General features: G+C 46.3%; 1 protein-coding gene across 3 annotated transcripts in view; it reads left to right on the forward strand.

Annotated features, from left to right (window-relative positions):
* slc2a9l2 (solute carrier family 2 member 9, like 2) overlaps positions 1-15,819 on the forward strand; it is a 309,216-nt gene that overhangs the window by 38,569 nt on the left and 254,828 nt on the right. For all 3 annotated transcript variants that reach the window (XM_055644635.1, XM_055644618.1, XM_055644628.1), the window contains exon 3: positions 981-1,079. In XM_055644635.1, the coding sequence (XP_055500610.1) occupies positions 981-1,079 (99 nt within the window). The remainder of the gene's footprint in view (positions 1-980; positions 1,080-15,819) is intronic.

The raw sequence follows: 15,819 nt of genomic DNA on the forward strand, positions 1-15,819 counted from the left end.
ACCGGACCAGGGCTGCTACAGCGGTGGCGCAGCGCTGGAGTCACCGGGGAGGGGGCGATGCCTACCTGGGTCGCCGTTTGGAGCTCCGGAGCGTTGGGCCGCTGCTCCAACATCGTGGAGCTCTGGTGCGGAGAGCTTCCAACGCGGGCGGCACTGACCGTCATCGTGGAGTCCTGGGGCGCCTTGCAGAGGGCCTACAGCAGCAGTCTCCACCCGGCGCGGCCTACGGACATTGGAAGCTGCCGACTCCGGTAGGAGGGGGCCGACTCTGGTGTCCACGCCGCTGAGGACGTCCCGCAGCCCCGACGTCGGACTGGTATCACCCCGGCGAGCGGTCCTGGACATCGGGCCGCCCGTAGCTGCAACTGCGGAGGGCTTGGGGGGACCCTGACCACGGGGAACAGTGGAGGAAGAGACTGACTTTGGTGCCTTCCCACACAGTGGGAAACTTTGATTCTGCTGTGTGGGGATGTTTTGTGTTAAATTCTATAGTGTGTTGAATCCTGTTTATTTTTATTGTAAGGCTGTATGGGAATTCATTTCACTGTGCCATGTGGCACATGTGACAATTAAATCTATTTTGAATCTTGAATCTTGAATCTTGAGTGTACCTGGACAGTAAACTGGGCTGGTCCAGGAACACTGAGGCCCTGTACAAGTAGAGACAGAGCCGGCTGTACTTTTTAAGAAGGCTCCGCTCCTTCAACGTCTGCAGTGAGATGCTGCAGGTGTTCTACCGATCGGTGGTAGCCAGTGCCATCTTCTTCACTGCCGTGTGCTGGGGCAGCAGGGCGAAGGCTGTGGACGCCAATAGGATCAAACTCATCAGATAAAATTAATTCAAACAAATGATCATCGAATACCAAATGTAATATAAACCAAGGAAAGTTGATTCTATTCAAAAAATCGCAAGCCGTTGAAATTTTGAAAAATGCAAAAATTTGTGAAAATTGTTTAAAGCAAATTTCTTGTCTTTCCAGGGTTTGACGTGCCATCTTCTGACTGCCTCCCTGATTGGAGCCTTTGGCTCATCATTTTTGTATGGTTACAATTTGTCTGTAGTAAATGCACCAACAGTGGTAAGTGAATTCAAATCAAGAGAAAATAAGCGCATGTTAACAACCACCTTATTGTATCTATCCTACCCGTGCCTCTCAACATTTTGAATGTCTTAATCAATATCACCCTTGGCTTTCTTCAATGGAACAAAAACAAACCTAGCATATCCTAAAATAGACATAGAGCTGGAATAACTCATCGGGACAGGGCAGCATCTCTGGATAGAAGAATGGGTGAAGTTTTGGTTCAAGACTTTTTTCCCCATTTTACCCCATTTTTCTTCACTCGAGCTATTAATACCTTCCACACCTCTGAGCTCCAAGGCCTCGAAACACATGGAACATCAGATGCTGGTTTACAAAATTAAAAGGCACAAAGCGCTGGGGTAACCCCGCAAGTCAGGCAGCATCACTGGAGAACGTGAGTAGGTGACGTTTCAGGTCGAAACTCTTTTTCAGACTGATCAGTCTGAAGGTGGGTCCCAAGTCGAATCGTCACCCATCTATGTTCTCCAGAGATGCAGCCTGACCCGCTGAGTTCCTCCAGCGCTTTGTGTCTTTCTCCTTGGTCTGGAGTTCTCTACTTTTAACCCTCAGATCTGTACTTTACCCTCTTCGTTGTAGTTCCCCTTAAATTCCACCTCGCTCATCAAGCTTTTCGTCATCCTGCTCCGGTGCCTGTCTTCCTTTGTCTCTCTGCCCTGTTTTAGTGATCTTTTTAAATTATACAATTGCTTATTGTCATTTGAACCTCAAATGAGGCGATGGCATGTCCCGTGGGCGTTAAAGCCGCACCGGGCGATGTAAGGCCCCGCTCCAGGTCGTGTTCAATCCCGCAACTCGGGCAGGAGAAGTTGCCGTTGCGGGAGCTCTGAAAAGCGGTCTCCTACCAGGGACCCGCGAGCTCCCGATGTCACCATCCACGGGCCTGCGGCTGGAGCCTCCGAAGCTCCGGAATCAAGTCGCAGTCGCGCGCCACCATAGCTCTCCACGCTCCGAAGCCGGCGAGCTCCACGATGGTAAGTCCGCAGGCTCCATGACTGGAGCCCCCAGGTCGTTCCGGCTGGAGGCCGTTCCACGGTGCTAGGCCCCAACGACAATGGAGACCCGACAGGTAAAGGTCGGGTCCCCCCCGTACAGGGAAGAGAGCCGAAGGAATGGGTGAGTTGACCCAAAATGTCACCCATTCTTTCTCTCCAGAGATGCTGCCTGTCCCGCTGAGTTACTCCAGCATTTTGTGTCTAATTCTAGTTGGCAGGTTACGGTAAACCTCAGTTACTTCCAGATTGGCATAAATGTCTCATTTTAGTTTATGGAAAATTTAGACTACAAATTATCTTGTAAAGTTATTCCTACTGCCCTGTGTGCTAGTTACATGGAATAGTTTACTAGTTACATGGAAGATGATTCCACATATTATACTAGCTACATGGAATAGCTTACTGGTCCTCCCCATGTCATGACCACCTGATTTGTGTACACACATGGTACATACTGTAAGAGCAAGTGTTTGGGAGACCATTGGGATGGATGAGGATGGAGTTGCTGACTGCTGTGGGGCTGCAGTCATCTTCTGCTGGGTGGGAATGGGGCATTACCAAATGCTTTCTATCCAGGAGCTGGGTTGAGTTGACCAGAGCTGGGAACACTCATGGGGCTGTCCCACTATACGAGCTAATTCAAGAGTTCTCCCGAGTTTTCCTAATTCTAACTCTAAGAATTACGGTAACAGCCGCTCGTAGGTACTCGGGGCTCTGGTGGATATTTTACAACATTTTGAAAAATCTTCATGAGTTTTCCCGAGCTTACTGCGTTTCCCAAGTAACTGCCGTTAGCATTACGAGCTGCTAAGATATGTCCCGAGCTCCGACGTACCCGCTATGTACCTTCTACCTGCTTACCATGAGTTTGATTTTTTTTGTTAAAGAGCTCTTGGGTGAACTCGTACAGTGGGACAGGCCCATCAGCAGACTCATTCCTTCACTCAGAGACGGCTGGTGACTGCATTTCCCACTCCTACTCGCTCTCCCACCATAAGTTGTTTTGCGTAGGCTGGAACTGCCTACGCAAAACACTGCCTTACACTGAAGGTAGACACAAAGTGCTGGAGTAACTCAGCGGGACAGGCAGCATCTCAGGAGAGAAGGAATGGGTGACGTTTTGGGCTGAGACCCTTCTTCAGACTCAAAGCAGTTCAAAGGAGTGCACATGTAAGCATAGCTTCAAAGCTACAGTATCTATAAATAAATACTGCAGTATCTGCTGGATTTCAGTTTACAGTTAACATTTTTAAACTGCAGCTAAAAACTTATCTTTTCAATCAAGCTTTTACCTGAACTTACTTCTTCTGATGACATTGTAAAAATCACCTTTATTCTTTTGTATTTATCTCAGCATACCCTTCAGCAGCTTGTGTGCTCATATAGTATACGGGACTGTATTTGACCTCAGTGTTTTTGTTTTTTGTCCATTTTTTTTCCACTGGGTAGCGCCGTCAGCGATGGCAGCCTCGCCAACGATCTGTCTGTCTTTTCGTCTTTTTTTGTTATTTTTAGTGTGTTTTAAAGGTATGTGTTAATGTTCTCTGGTTTGTTTTATGTGGGGGTGGGGGAAACTTTTTTTCAATCTCTTACCTTGCCGGAGATGCGGTTGTTTTCCGGTCCGTATCTCCGGTTGCTCTGCAGCCTGATATCATGGAGCTGGCGGCCTTGCTCGAGCCTTGCTTTGAGCCCATCAGAGCCAATCCCTTGCCTGGGATCGACGCTCCAACCGTGGCCCGCTGATTTCAACATCGCAGTCTCAGGCAGAGGCTGATGTCGGGAAGCTCCAAAGTCGCAGAAGGTTCGACCAGCCCCGACCTGGTGTCGATCCCCGAAGACCTGACATCCCCTCGATGTGGAGCCCCAACGCGGGGGACCTGACTGCCGGTTACGGGAACCAAGATCGCACCGTCAACGGAAGGCTTGAGAGCACTGACAGCGGGAGAACAAAGAAGGGAAGAGATTTAACTTTTTTTCCGGCTTCCATCACAGTGAGGATTGTGGAGGAGTCACTGTGATGGATGTTATAATGTATTTTGTGTGTTCTGTTGCTTTTATTGGTATGACTATGACAAATCAAATTCATCATATGTTGCAAAACATACTTGGCTAATAAAGTATTACTTGACTAAGTGGGCCCTGTTGGGTCCAATGTTCACACAGGAGGGCTGGTTCCCCAACGCAATATTCTACCAATTCCAATATTGGTGGCCAGTGGGGTGGGGAGCGCTAGTATGGTGTTGTGGGCCAAAGGGACTGGTTTCGAGAGGGCTAGTATGGACATTGTGGGACGAATGGATTCTTGGGCTGATAGTTCAGTCACTCAACCTGGTGGGCTGGCAGCTCAGTCACTCGGATCTTGGCTGGCAGCTCAGTCACTCAGGCCTGGTGGGTTGGCAGCTATGTCACTCAGGCCTGGTGGGCTGGCAGCTCAGTCACTCAGGCCTGGTGGTCTGGCAGCTGGCAGCTCAGAAACTGCCAGATATTCTGCCCAAAACAGATGAGACTCTGTGAGAGAGAGGGTGGAGAATCAATTTTAGACATTTTTCATCTTTTTTTCTGGATCTCACAGGGAGCCAATGAAGGGAGGGAGAAAAATACTGAGGTGAGGTTTAATGCTTGCAGGGTTAATACTTAATGATGGGCCAAAGGGACTCCTCCTGGGCTGGTACAGGCCTGATGGGTCAACAAGACTCTTTAAAAAAAACAAAAACAAAAAAATCTGAGTGAAATCTCAGTGAAAGGCACTTTTTCTGAGCTTTTCTTGGCCTGGCATGGGCATTTTGGGCCAAAATGCACCTCCTGGGCTAATACAGGCAAAAGGGACTGGTTTCTCAGCTGATAGGGGCCTTGTGGGTCAAATTTAGTGGTTTCAGGCAGGCCAAACAACTAATTCCATTTCCATTTCAAGCACAGGGCAGGCCAAACACCTAATTTCATTTCCATTTCCATTTTGCATTGCAGTCTCAAGCACAGGGCAGGCCAAACAACTCATGGCATTGTCATTTCATTTCCATTTTGCATTGCAGTCTCAAGCACAGGGCAGGCCAAACAACTCATGGCATTGTAATTTCATTTCAATTTTGCATTCCAGTCTCAAGCACATGGCAGGCCAAACAACTCATGGCATTGTAATTTCATTTCAATTTTGCATTGCAGTCTCAAGCACAGGGCAGGCCAAACAACTCATGGCATTGTCATTTCATTACCATTTTGCATTGCAGTCTCAAGCACTGGGTAGGCCAAACAACTCATGGCATTGCCATTTAATTTCCATTTAGCATTGCAGTTTCAAGCACAGGGCAGGCCAAACAACTCATGGCATCGCCATTTCATTTCCATTTTGCATTGCAGTCTCAAGCACAAGGCAGGCTAAACAACTCATTGCATTGTCATTAAAAGCTAACAAATCATTTATTGCAAGTACATTGCAGACTCATAGTTCTGTTGTTTCACAGCTTAGAATCACAGTTGTGGCCTCTCCATTTGCAATCTTCCAGAATGACCGATTCGTGTCCAGGCATCGGGGTTTTATAGTCCTGCCCCCCATTTAGCATTTTTCCTAAAATTAACATACAGCGCAGACAGGAAGTGGTCAAGATGAGACTTTTAGTTATATAGATTATGATTTACTCTCTTTTTTTTTTTTAATGATGTTTTTAGATCAATCTGTGCTTTTTATGCTATTCTGTCTATGTCCTTACTGTTTTAAATTGTATTTTTGTTTAGAACTGTGTATTTGTGGAAAGCACTTTGGGTTGCACTCAATTGTATGAAAAGTGCTATATAACCATATATAACCATATAACAATTACAGCACGGAAACAGGCCATCTCGACCCTTCTAGTCCGTGCCGAACACGTATTCTCCCCTAGTCCCATATACCTGCGCTCAGACCATAACCCTCCATTCCTTTCTCGTCCATATAACTATCCAATTTATTTTTAAATGAAAAAAACGAACCTGCCTCCACCACCTTCACTGGAAGCTCATTCCACACAGCCACCACTCTCTGAGTAAAGAAGTTCCCCCTCATGTTACCCCTAAACTTCTGTCCCTTAATTCTCAAGTCATGTCCCCTTGGTTGCATCTTCCCTCCTCTCAGTGGGAAAAGCTTATCCACGTCAACTCTGTCTATCCCTCTCATCATTTTAAAGACCTCTATCGTCCCCCCTTAACCTTCTGCGCTCCAAAGAATAAAGCCCTAACTTGTCCAACCTTTCTCTGTAACTTAGTTGCTGAAACCCAGGCAACATTCTAGTAAATCTCCTCTGTACTCTCTCTATTTTGTTGACATCCTTCCTATAATTAGGCGACCAAAATTGTGCCCCATACTCCAGAATTGGCCTCACCAATGCCTTGTACAATTTTAACATTACATCCCAACTTCTATACTCAATGCTCTGATTTATAAAGGCCAGCACACCAAAAGCTTTCTTTACCACCCTATCTACATGAGATTCCACTTTCAGGGAACTGTGCACAGTTATTCCCAGATCCCTCTGTTCACCTGCATTCTTCAATTCCCTACCATTTACCATGTACGTCCTATTATGATTTGTCCTGCCAAGATGTAGCACCTCACACTTAGCAGCATTAAACTCCATCTGCCATATTTCAGTCCACTCTTCCAACTGGCATAAATCTCTCAGTAGACTTTGAAAATCTACTTCATTATCCACAACCCCTCCTATCTTAGTATCATCTGCATACTTACTAATCCAATTTACCACACCATCATCCAGATCATTGATGTAAATGACAAACAACAGTGGACCCAACACAGATCCCTGTGGCACCCCACTAGTCACTGGCCTCCAACCTGACAAACAACCATCCACCATTACTCTCTGGCATCTCCCATTCAGCCACTGTTGAATCCATCTTGCTACTCCTATCTTGCATCCTGCATCTTGCTATAAATAAAGTTATTTTATTATTATTTGAATGGCATTAAATATTTAAATAATATTTAAAGAATATTAAATATTTAAAGAATATTTCACTTACAGTATCGTGGAATAATAAAGAGGCTACCTGGACTAGCAAATCCACTCTGACTGTTTTGAAGATCCATTTGTCCCTTGCTTTGGTTCTCTCCACGAATCCCTCCAATTTTTTTTATGTTTAAATATTTATTCAGTTTGCCCCTTTGAAGACTAATATAGAAATCTTCATCTACGTACACACTCCCCGAAGGTTAGAGGATGGACTGCTTCCAATTATTTGGGTTGTTAAGTCACTGAAGGGTCTGATCTGCAGGCTCTGCCACATAAGACAGCAATCTCTCTCTCAACGTCAGGGGCATGTATACCACCTTGTTTCCTGAAGTTAATAACTAGCTCCTTCATCTTGCTGACATTGAAGGAGGAAATTGTTGTCTTGACACCATGTTACTAATCGCTGTACTCCATCTCGTCTATGATGGAGAGTCCGAAGCATCTTCAGACTAAGAAGGGTCCCAGTCAGAAACGTCACGTCCATTTTCTCCAGAGATGCTGCCTGACCCGCTGAGTTATTCCAGCAATTTGTGTCCATCTTTGGTATAAACCAGCCATCTGCAGTTCCTTTTTATTCCAATAGATCAAGGTTGCCTGGGAGGCTAGAGTTGATGTGTATCATGACCAAGCTCTCGTAGCACTTTATAATAGTGGATGTTAGACCACCAGACAGTATCGCAAAGCCACACTGACTCCTTTACTTTGAGACAGGGATGATCGAATGGTGAAAAGCTTGGATAGAGTGGATGTGGCAAGGATGTTTCCACTAGTGGGAGAGTCTAGAACCAGAGGTCATAGCCTCAGAATTAAAGGATGTTCCTTTGCGAAGGAGATGAGGAGGAATTTCTTCAGTCAGAGGACGCTGAATCTGTGGAATTCATTGCCAAAGAAGGCTGTGCAGGCCAAGTCAGTGGATACTTTTAAGGCAGAGATAGATAGATTCTTGATTAGTACGGGTGTCAGGGGGAATGTGGTTAGGAGGGAGAGATAAATCAACCATGATTGAATGGTGGAGTAGACTTTATGGGCTGAATGGCCTAATTCTGCGCCTATCATTTATAAACTTTTGAATAACATTTCTCTTGAACCAGGTGAGAACCTCGGAGTGCAATAGAAATGATCTCTGGCATATGACATTTCTACCCTGGGTGAAGAAGACGCTGACTATCTTTCCGATCTATGCCTCACAATTTAATGTATATAGATCAGGTCATTGGAGAAGAAACTTGATATTGCATGGTACTGGGGAAGGAGAACTTCTCTTCAGGTTTGGTGTGGCATTATCCAGAATACAAAACTACAGATGGGAAATTCAAATTAAAAGAAAATGTTGGAAACATTCAGCAGGTCAGGCAGCATCTGTGCAATGAAAACCGGAGTTAACATTTCAGGTCACCTTATGAAGCTGGGAATGAGAGGAGACGAGTCAGCTTTAGGTTGCAGAGTGTGAGGCAAATCATGGGTTGGACAAAGGAATATTGCTGATTTGGTAGGACTAGGCTATAACCAAGTTGAAGAAGTCTTCTGGTTGATAAGTTAATTAGGGCAGTTAGAGAGACAAGGGAGTGGTAACTAAAGGCTTATATGGACAAGCTGTAAAATGCAGGCCAGAGATGTATGAAATAACCACAGTTCCGACAGGCCAGGAGGTAGAGAAGAAACTGAATTTACAGATAGATGAGTAATAGTCAAGACACAAAATGCTGGGGTTACTCAGCAGGACAGGTAGCATCTCTGGATAGAAGGAATAGGTGACGTTTCGGGTCGAGATCTTTCTTCAGACTGAGTCACACCGAGTTACTCATTTTTTAATCAAACAGAGCTGGGAAAATACCTGATAATAGACAATAGGTGCAGGAGTAGGACATTTGGCCCTTCTAGCCAGCACCGCCATTCAATGTGATCATGGCTGATCATCCACAATCAGTACCCCATTCCTGCCTTCGCCCCATTGTTATTGGGCTCTGTTGTTAGAATAACTTAACTCCCACCCAGTGGTTAAGATCCATAGACTTTTATTAGCATTAGAGCATAGGTAACTTCATCTTAACACATAACTCTAGACTGGGCAAGAAAGGGAAGAGAGGCTTTTTATTGGACTAGTGGGCGGAGCTACAATATGACATAACATGAGTGACACTGATTTACATCCTCCCTCTTAAAGAATTAAATATCAGTACAAAAACATTAACTAAATAAGGCTTGCATAGCAGTTGATAATAAACTGGAGAAAGTCCATCGTAGTCCGGTTACTTCACAGTGGGCTTGCAAACCCACGACCAGCACATGTGCGATATAAACTATCTCCGTTTTTCGCCACCGGGGACAGAGTCGATAGCATGATGGGTGGTGGAAATTGAAACGGCATTCCTGGCGATGAAACAGGGGACTTTGGCACAGGCGGAGGTGGCGTCGCCACTGGCAGAGCAGCCGTTTCAGAAGTGGGTTGTTGTGCTGATACAGATGGACCGATGCCGCTGGACGTGGATGGTAGTACACTTGTGAGGTCAGGATAACACGGAGGTGGAGCCGGCTCATTCACAGGCAGGATATTTTGTCTGTTACGTATGTAGGTACCGCCATCAGCACTGACCAAGTATGAGTGTGGCTCTGAGGCAGTTGAAGAAATTACACCGATGCGGTCATGACCTTTGTCGGTTTGCAAACGAACCATCTGCCCCTTGGTTAATGGTGGCAGCGGCCTGCTTGTTTTGTCATACCTCTGTTTTTGAACGTCACGCTTTTGCTACCGCCTGGACTGGACTCCGATGGTGGGACCACCTGTGGAATCAATGCCTGACTGGCCACAGGCACCGTGGCTCGGGTCTACCTTGACAATAAACGTTGAGCAGGTGAACCCAAGATGGGGTCGCGGGAGATGTTGCATAGGTTGAGCAGGTCCACGTACACATCGGAATTAGCTCTGTGGGATCGTTCCATGAGCTGCTTGGCACTTTTGACAGCCCGTTCAGCTAGTCCATTCGACTGTGGATATTCAGGGCTACTGGTGATGTGGCAAAAACCCCAGCATGCAGCAAACTGCTTGAAGTGTTGGCTGGTAAATTGACTGCCGTCATCAAGGAACTACATGTTCTGCAAAATGGCAAGCGAGTTTTAAAGCTACCCCGCAAGAAGTAGGGCTGCTAAGAAAATCGATGTCAAACCAGCCGGAATACGAGTCGACAAGTACCAGTTACTGCTTGCCATGCCATTCAAATATGTCAGTTGTCACTGTAGACCACGGGAGGGCAGGAGCCGGATGTGAGAGAAGTGGTTGCTTTTGTTGATGAGTTGCCAAGCTATTACACACTGCACAGGATGCCACATTCTCGAGGATGTATTCAGCCATACCAGGCCAGTAAAACATGTTTTTTGCTCGTAAGACAATAGCTTCAGTGCCTGGGTGCCCTGCATGGACAGCGTTAAAATACTTGCTGTGCAGCGAAGCAGGAACCACAGCCTTATGGCCTTTTACGTTAATGCCATCCTGCAGCACTAGCTCATCGCGGACGGCAAAGAAGGGCCGAACTTGCAGCGGTACATTGTAGTGTTTGCCTGGCCAGCCACGCTTAATGACGGAGGCGAGCAACCGTAAAGTACTGTCAGCAGCAGTGTGGGCAAACCAGAACGAGGGAATAATAGACTCAGCCATTACGATAAAGTCATCAGCCGGCGAGGGCGGCCCTTGCAGGTCTTCCGAGGTGCACTCGAGAGAGTGTCAGCCACGTGCATATCCTTACCACGCATGTAGGTCAGAACAATGTCATATTTTTGAAGTTGCAGCAACATCTGCTGCAGGCGTCCTGGAGAGGCATAAATCAGTTTGTTAAAGATGCTGACCAGAGGTTGGTGGTCAGTTTCAATCGTGACCATATGTCCAAAGATAAAGTCGTTAAATTTCTTGCAGGTGAAAACGACTGCTAGCAGCTTAGTTTCAACTTGGACATAGCATTGTTCTGTGTCAGCCATGGTGCGCGAGGCATAGGTGACAGGCTTGTTGCCGTTACCATCATTTTGAAGACATGCTGTGTCAAGTCCGTGTTGTGAAGCGTCACTAGTCAGTGTGACCGGTCGTTTAGGATCAAAATAAGCGAGAGTAGGAGCACAAGACATCTGCTTAAGAGTGTCCAATGGCCCTCTGCTGGTGCTCATGCCAGGTCTAAGCATTGTCTTTGTGTGTAAGCTGGCACAGCGGGGCTGATATTTTACTGAAGTCAGTAAATTTACTCAAGTAGTTAATAATGCCAAGGAATCTCTTCCAACTGAGCACGTCTGTGGGTGCTGGGAGCTCATTGGTGGCACTGGTTTTCGCCGGATCAGTTTTTAGGCCATCCATAGTGAACACATGGCCTATGTATTTCACCTCACTTACCCTGAATTTGCATTTTTGAGGGTTTAGCTTGAGGTTGATGGCATTGGCGTGATCCAGGACATTTGTCAGAATAGCATTGTGTTCTTCGATTGTTCGTCCAGCAACGAGGATGTCATCTACTACAATGGAGCATGGGTAACCTGCAAACAGTTGCTCCATAGCTCATTGAAATACTTCACTTGCAGAGCTTAGCCAAAAGGCATGCGAAGAAATCTGTATCGCCCGAACGGTGTGCTGAAGTTAGTTAACTTAGAGGAGTTGCGTTCCAGCGGAATCTGCCAGAATGAACTCTTGGTACTGTGAATGCAGTTGCCTCAGTCAGCTGTACTGCAATTTCGTCCACAGTGCACATGGGATAGTGAGGTTGTTTAATGGCTGTGTTTAAGTCCTTGGGATTGATGCAAATCCATATTTTGTCCTTATTCTTCTTTGTTACCACAACCATGGTCAAGACCCAATCTGAGGGGTCAACGACGGGGACAATTACACCTAGAGACTGTTGAGTTCACTTTGAACACGGTCCTGCATAGCATGGGGAATCCTGTGTGCTTGACGAACAACTGGAAGTAACTCAGGGTTAATTGAAGGGCGACCTTGGGTTCTTGAAGCTTATGTGGTAAATAAGACAGGGAGTGAACATCTAAATCATACCCTTCGCTAGCAGCCTGCAAATCCGTGGGAGCTGGTTGAGAGCGTTCCGAGAGCAGTCTCTCATGGTCGAGTGAATTGATAGATTGTCTTGTTTGAACTCTGTTGCTAGGCGAGTGGCAGCATTTGAAGAAGTGGTTCCTTTTTTTACAGAAACCACAATTTTTTCCATACGCAGGGCAACGGTCACGAACTGCAACATGCGAACCCCCAAAGTTAAAACAATTGTCTATGAGTTTAACGATAGAATGGCGAGAGGCTTGATAAGATGTACCAGCAACATCAATGTCATGAGCAGAGTGGGGGCATGTCCTAAAACTTTTGTATGAGCATCAGCCATTTCAGCAACGAGGCAGCGGTTTTCAGCAGTCTCTAGAGTAAGCTCAGTATCTCGCAGTAATTCATCCCCTAATTTACCATTGCGGACACCTTGGACAAGACGGTCACAGACTAAGCTGTCACATAAATTCCCAAAATCGCATCGACTGGCAATGTGCTTCAAAGCATTAACATAAGTTTCAACCGGTTCGCCATGCCTTTGGCTTCGTGAAAAAAACAAATGCCTCTCCATGATTAAGTTAGTTCTTAACTCACATAACTGTTGGAATTGGCTTAGCAAGCATTCGGGGTCCCAGATAGATTCAGTGCGATCAATCTGGGCACCAGCCAGGTCGAACCAAGCTGGTTCATAGTGAAATCTTCTGGCATGCCGAGCAGCTTCTGTGCCTGCCAGATTTAGGAGGATTGAGGCACGAACACCTGGAGCAGCGGCCGGGTGAGCCGCGGCTATGTAAATGGTTAAATCTCCTTCAAATATGCGCCGCCTTTCTGCGAGGTCTTCGTCAAACACCAGGATCTCTGGTTTTCTGAGAGCAGAAACCACGGTATAACATATACCATAGAAAATTACAAACAAAAATAAAAACAATATAATTAGGTAAGTAGTGAGTCCGTGACTTTGACACCATGTTGTTGGGCTCTGTTGTTGGAATAACTTAACTCACACCCAGTGGTTAAGATCCAAAGACCTTTATTAACATTACAGCATAGATAACTTCATCTTAACGCATAAAGGGCCTGTCCCACGAGCATGCGACTCCTTTCGGCAAGTGCGACCTGATCGCTTGAGCCGAACGGCCTCGCGGGGCCGGTCCCACTTCGATCGCCGGAGCCGTATGGATTGTGCGGAGCAGGTCCCGACATCGCGCGTGGCTCCGAAAAACTAACCGTGTTCAAAAATTCCGCGCGGCAACAGCCTGCCGGCCCACAGCCGCCTTGATGCCGTACGCACCACCTCGACGGGCATACGCAGTGTCTTGATGCCATACGTGGCGTCTTGACGCTGCGCATGCCCTTCGGATTTCGCTTCACTCACTCGGCCTCCGCGCGGCCCCTGCTTCCGGTTTGGTCGTGTTCGCCGCATGAAGGCGCATGCTGGTGGGACAGGCCCTGTACGGGGATCACTCGACCTCCGCGCGGCCCCCGCTTCCGGTTTAGTCGTGCTTGCCGCATGCAGGTCGCATGCTCGTGGGACAGGCCCTTAACTCTAGACATGAGAAGATAGGGAAGAGAGACTTTCTATTAGACTAGTGGGTGGGAGCTACAGTATGACTCATAACATGATTGACACTGATCTACACCATATCCCCTGACTCGCTATCTTCAAGAGCTCTATCTAGTTCTCTCTTGAAAGTATCCAGAGAACTGGCCTCCACCGCCCACTGAGGCAGAGAATTCCACAACTCTTTGTGTAAAAAAGCGTTTCCTCATCTCTGTTCTAAATGACTTACCCCTTATTCTTAAACTGTGGTCCCTGGTTCTGGATTCCCCCAACATCGGGAACATGTTTCCTGCCTCTAGCGTGTCCAATCCTTTAATAATCTTATATGTTTCAACAAGATGCCCTCTCATCCTTCTAAATTCCACAGTATACAAGCCCAGCCGCTCCATTCTCTCAGCATATGACAGTTCCGCCATCCTGGGAATTAACCTGGTGAACTTACGCTGCACTCCCACAATAGCAAGAATGTCCTTCCTCAAATTTGGAGACCAAAATGACACACAATACTCCAGGTGGTATTGTTGAATATCAAGTATTTTCCCAAAGGCTATAATGTAGCCATTAGGCTGAAGAGTTGATGCTCCTCAAGCTTACAGTGGGCCTTCTTTAACATGGCTTTTCCTTCCTGTGGATGTATAATCACCCTTTGACAACTTGTTCTCTCCATCGACATGCTCATTTGCCTGGGTGAACTTGTTCTCAATTGAACAACTGTTTCAGTTCACCTTGGGGCCTTCTAGCCATCACCGCCATTCCATATGATCATGGCTGATCATCCAAATCAGTACCCTGTTCCTGCTTTCTCCCCATATTCTTTGATTCCATTAGTTCTAAGAGCTGTATCCAAATCTCTCTTGAATACATTGATAGGTGGTGACCCGAAATGTCGTCTATCCCGATCCTGCCTGACCTGCTGAGTTACTCCAGCACTTTCTGTTTTACTCAAGATTCCAACATTTGCAGTTCCTTGAGTCTTCCATGTATGTGTTCATTGTAAAGTTAATTATTCCGTTCCCTCCTGAATTCTGAGTTCATTCACTATTTATAATGTGATCAATATCAACTCTGACATTGAGTTTATTTGTAAAAGCCAGAGATACTTATTACACTTTTAAATACTAGATTTCTAACATGTTGATGGTTTCATGGTTCCTATGCCTTCATTTCAGTCATACAAAATTATGAGAATCATTTGAAGATGATATTCATGGCAAGCTTGTGGCCATTTTGCTAGTGTTTGTGTTTTATTGTGCGATATCTTCTCCAAAACAAGAAGGATGCATGGGACGGGTATAGGCAGCTGCGATCAAATGCATCCCTGGAGGAGTTTCTGGAATTAAGGAGTAAACTGAAAAATAGATATCAGAAGTTCAAAAAGGGGCCAGGAGATAGCTCTGGCGGGTAGCATTAACATAGAAACATAGAAACATAGAAATTAGGTGCAGGAGTAGGCCATTCGGCCCTTCGAGCCTGCACCGCCATTCAATATGATCATGGCTGATCATCCAACTCAGTATCCCGTACCTGCCTTCTCTCCTTACCCTCTGATCCCCTTGGCCACAAGGGCCACATCTAACTCCCTCTTAAATATAGCCAATGAACTGGCCTCAACTACCTTCTGTGGCAGAGTTCCATTCACCACTCTCTGACCCATCTCGGTTTTAAAAGGATTTCCCCCTTCCTTAAGCTGTGACCCCTTGTCCTGGACTGCCGAACACGTGCATTCTAGCCTGTCCCCCCCTAGTCCCATAATATTAACACCCATGCAATTACAGCACGGAAACAGACCATCTCGACCCTTCTACTCCATGCCGAACACGTATTCTACCCTTTCCCATACCCCTGCGTCCGGATATAACTATCCATATAACTATCCAATTTATTTTTAAATGATAAAAACGAACCTGCCTCCACCACCTTCACTGGAAGCTCATTCCACACAGCCACCACTCTCTGAGTAAAGAAGTTCCCCCTCATGTTACCCCTAAACTTCTGTCCCTTAATTCTCAAGTCATGTCCCCTTGTTTGAATCTTCCCTACTCTCAGTGGGAAAAGCTTATCCACGTCAACTCTGTCTATCCCTCTCATCATTTTAAAGACCTCTATCAAGTCCCCCCTGAACCTTCTGCGCCCCAGAGAA

Source organism: Leucoraja erinacea, chromosome 1 (assembly GCF_028641065.1).
Source record: "Leucoraja erinacea ecotype New England chromosome 1, Leri_hhj_1, whole genome shotgun sequence".
Lineage (NCBI taxonomy): Eukaryota > Metazoa > Chordata > Chondrichthyes > Rajiformes > Rajidae > Leucoraja > Leucoraja erinaceus.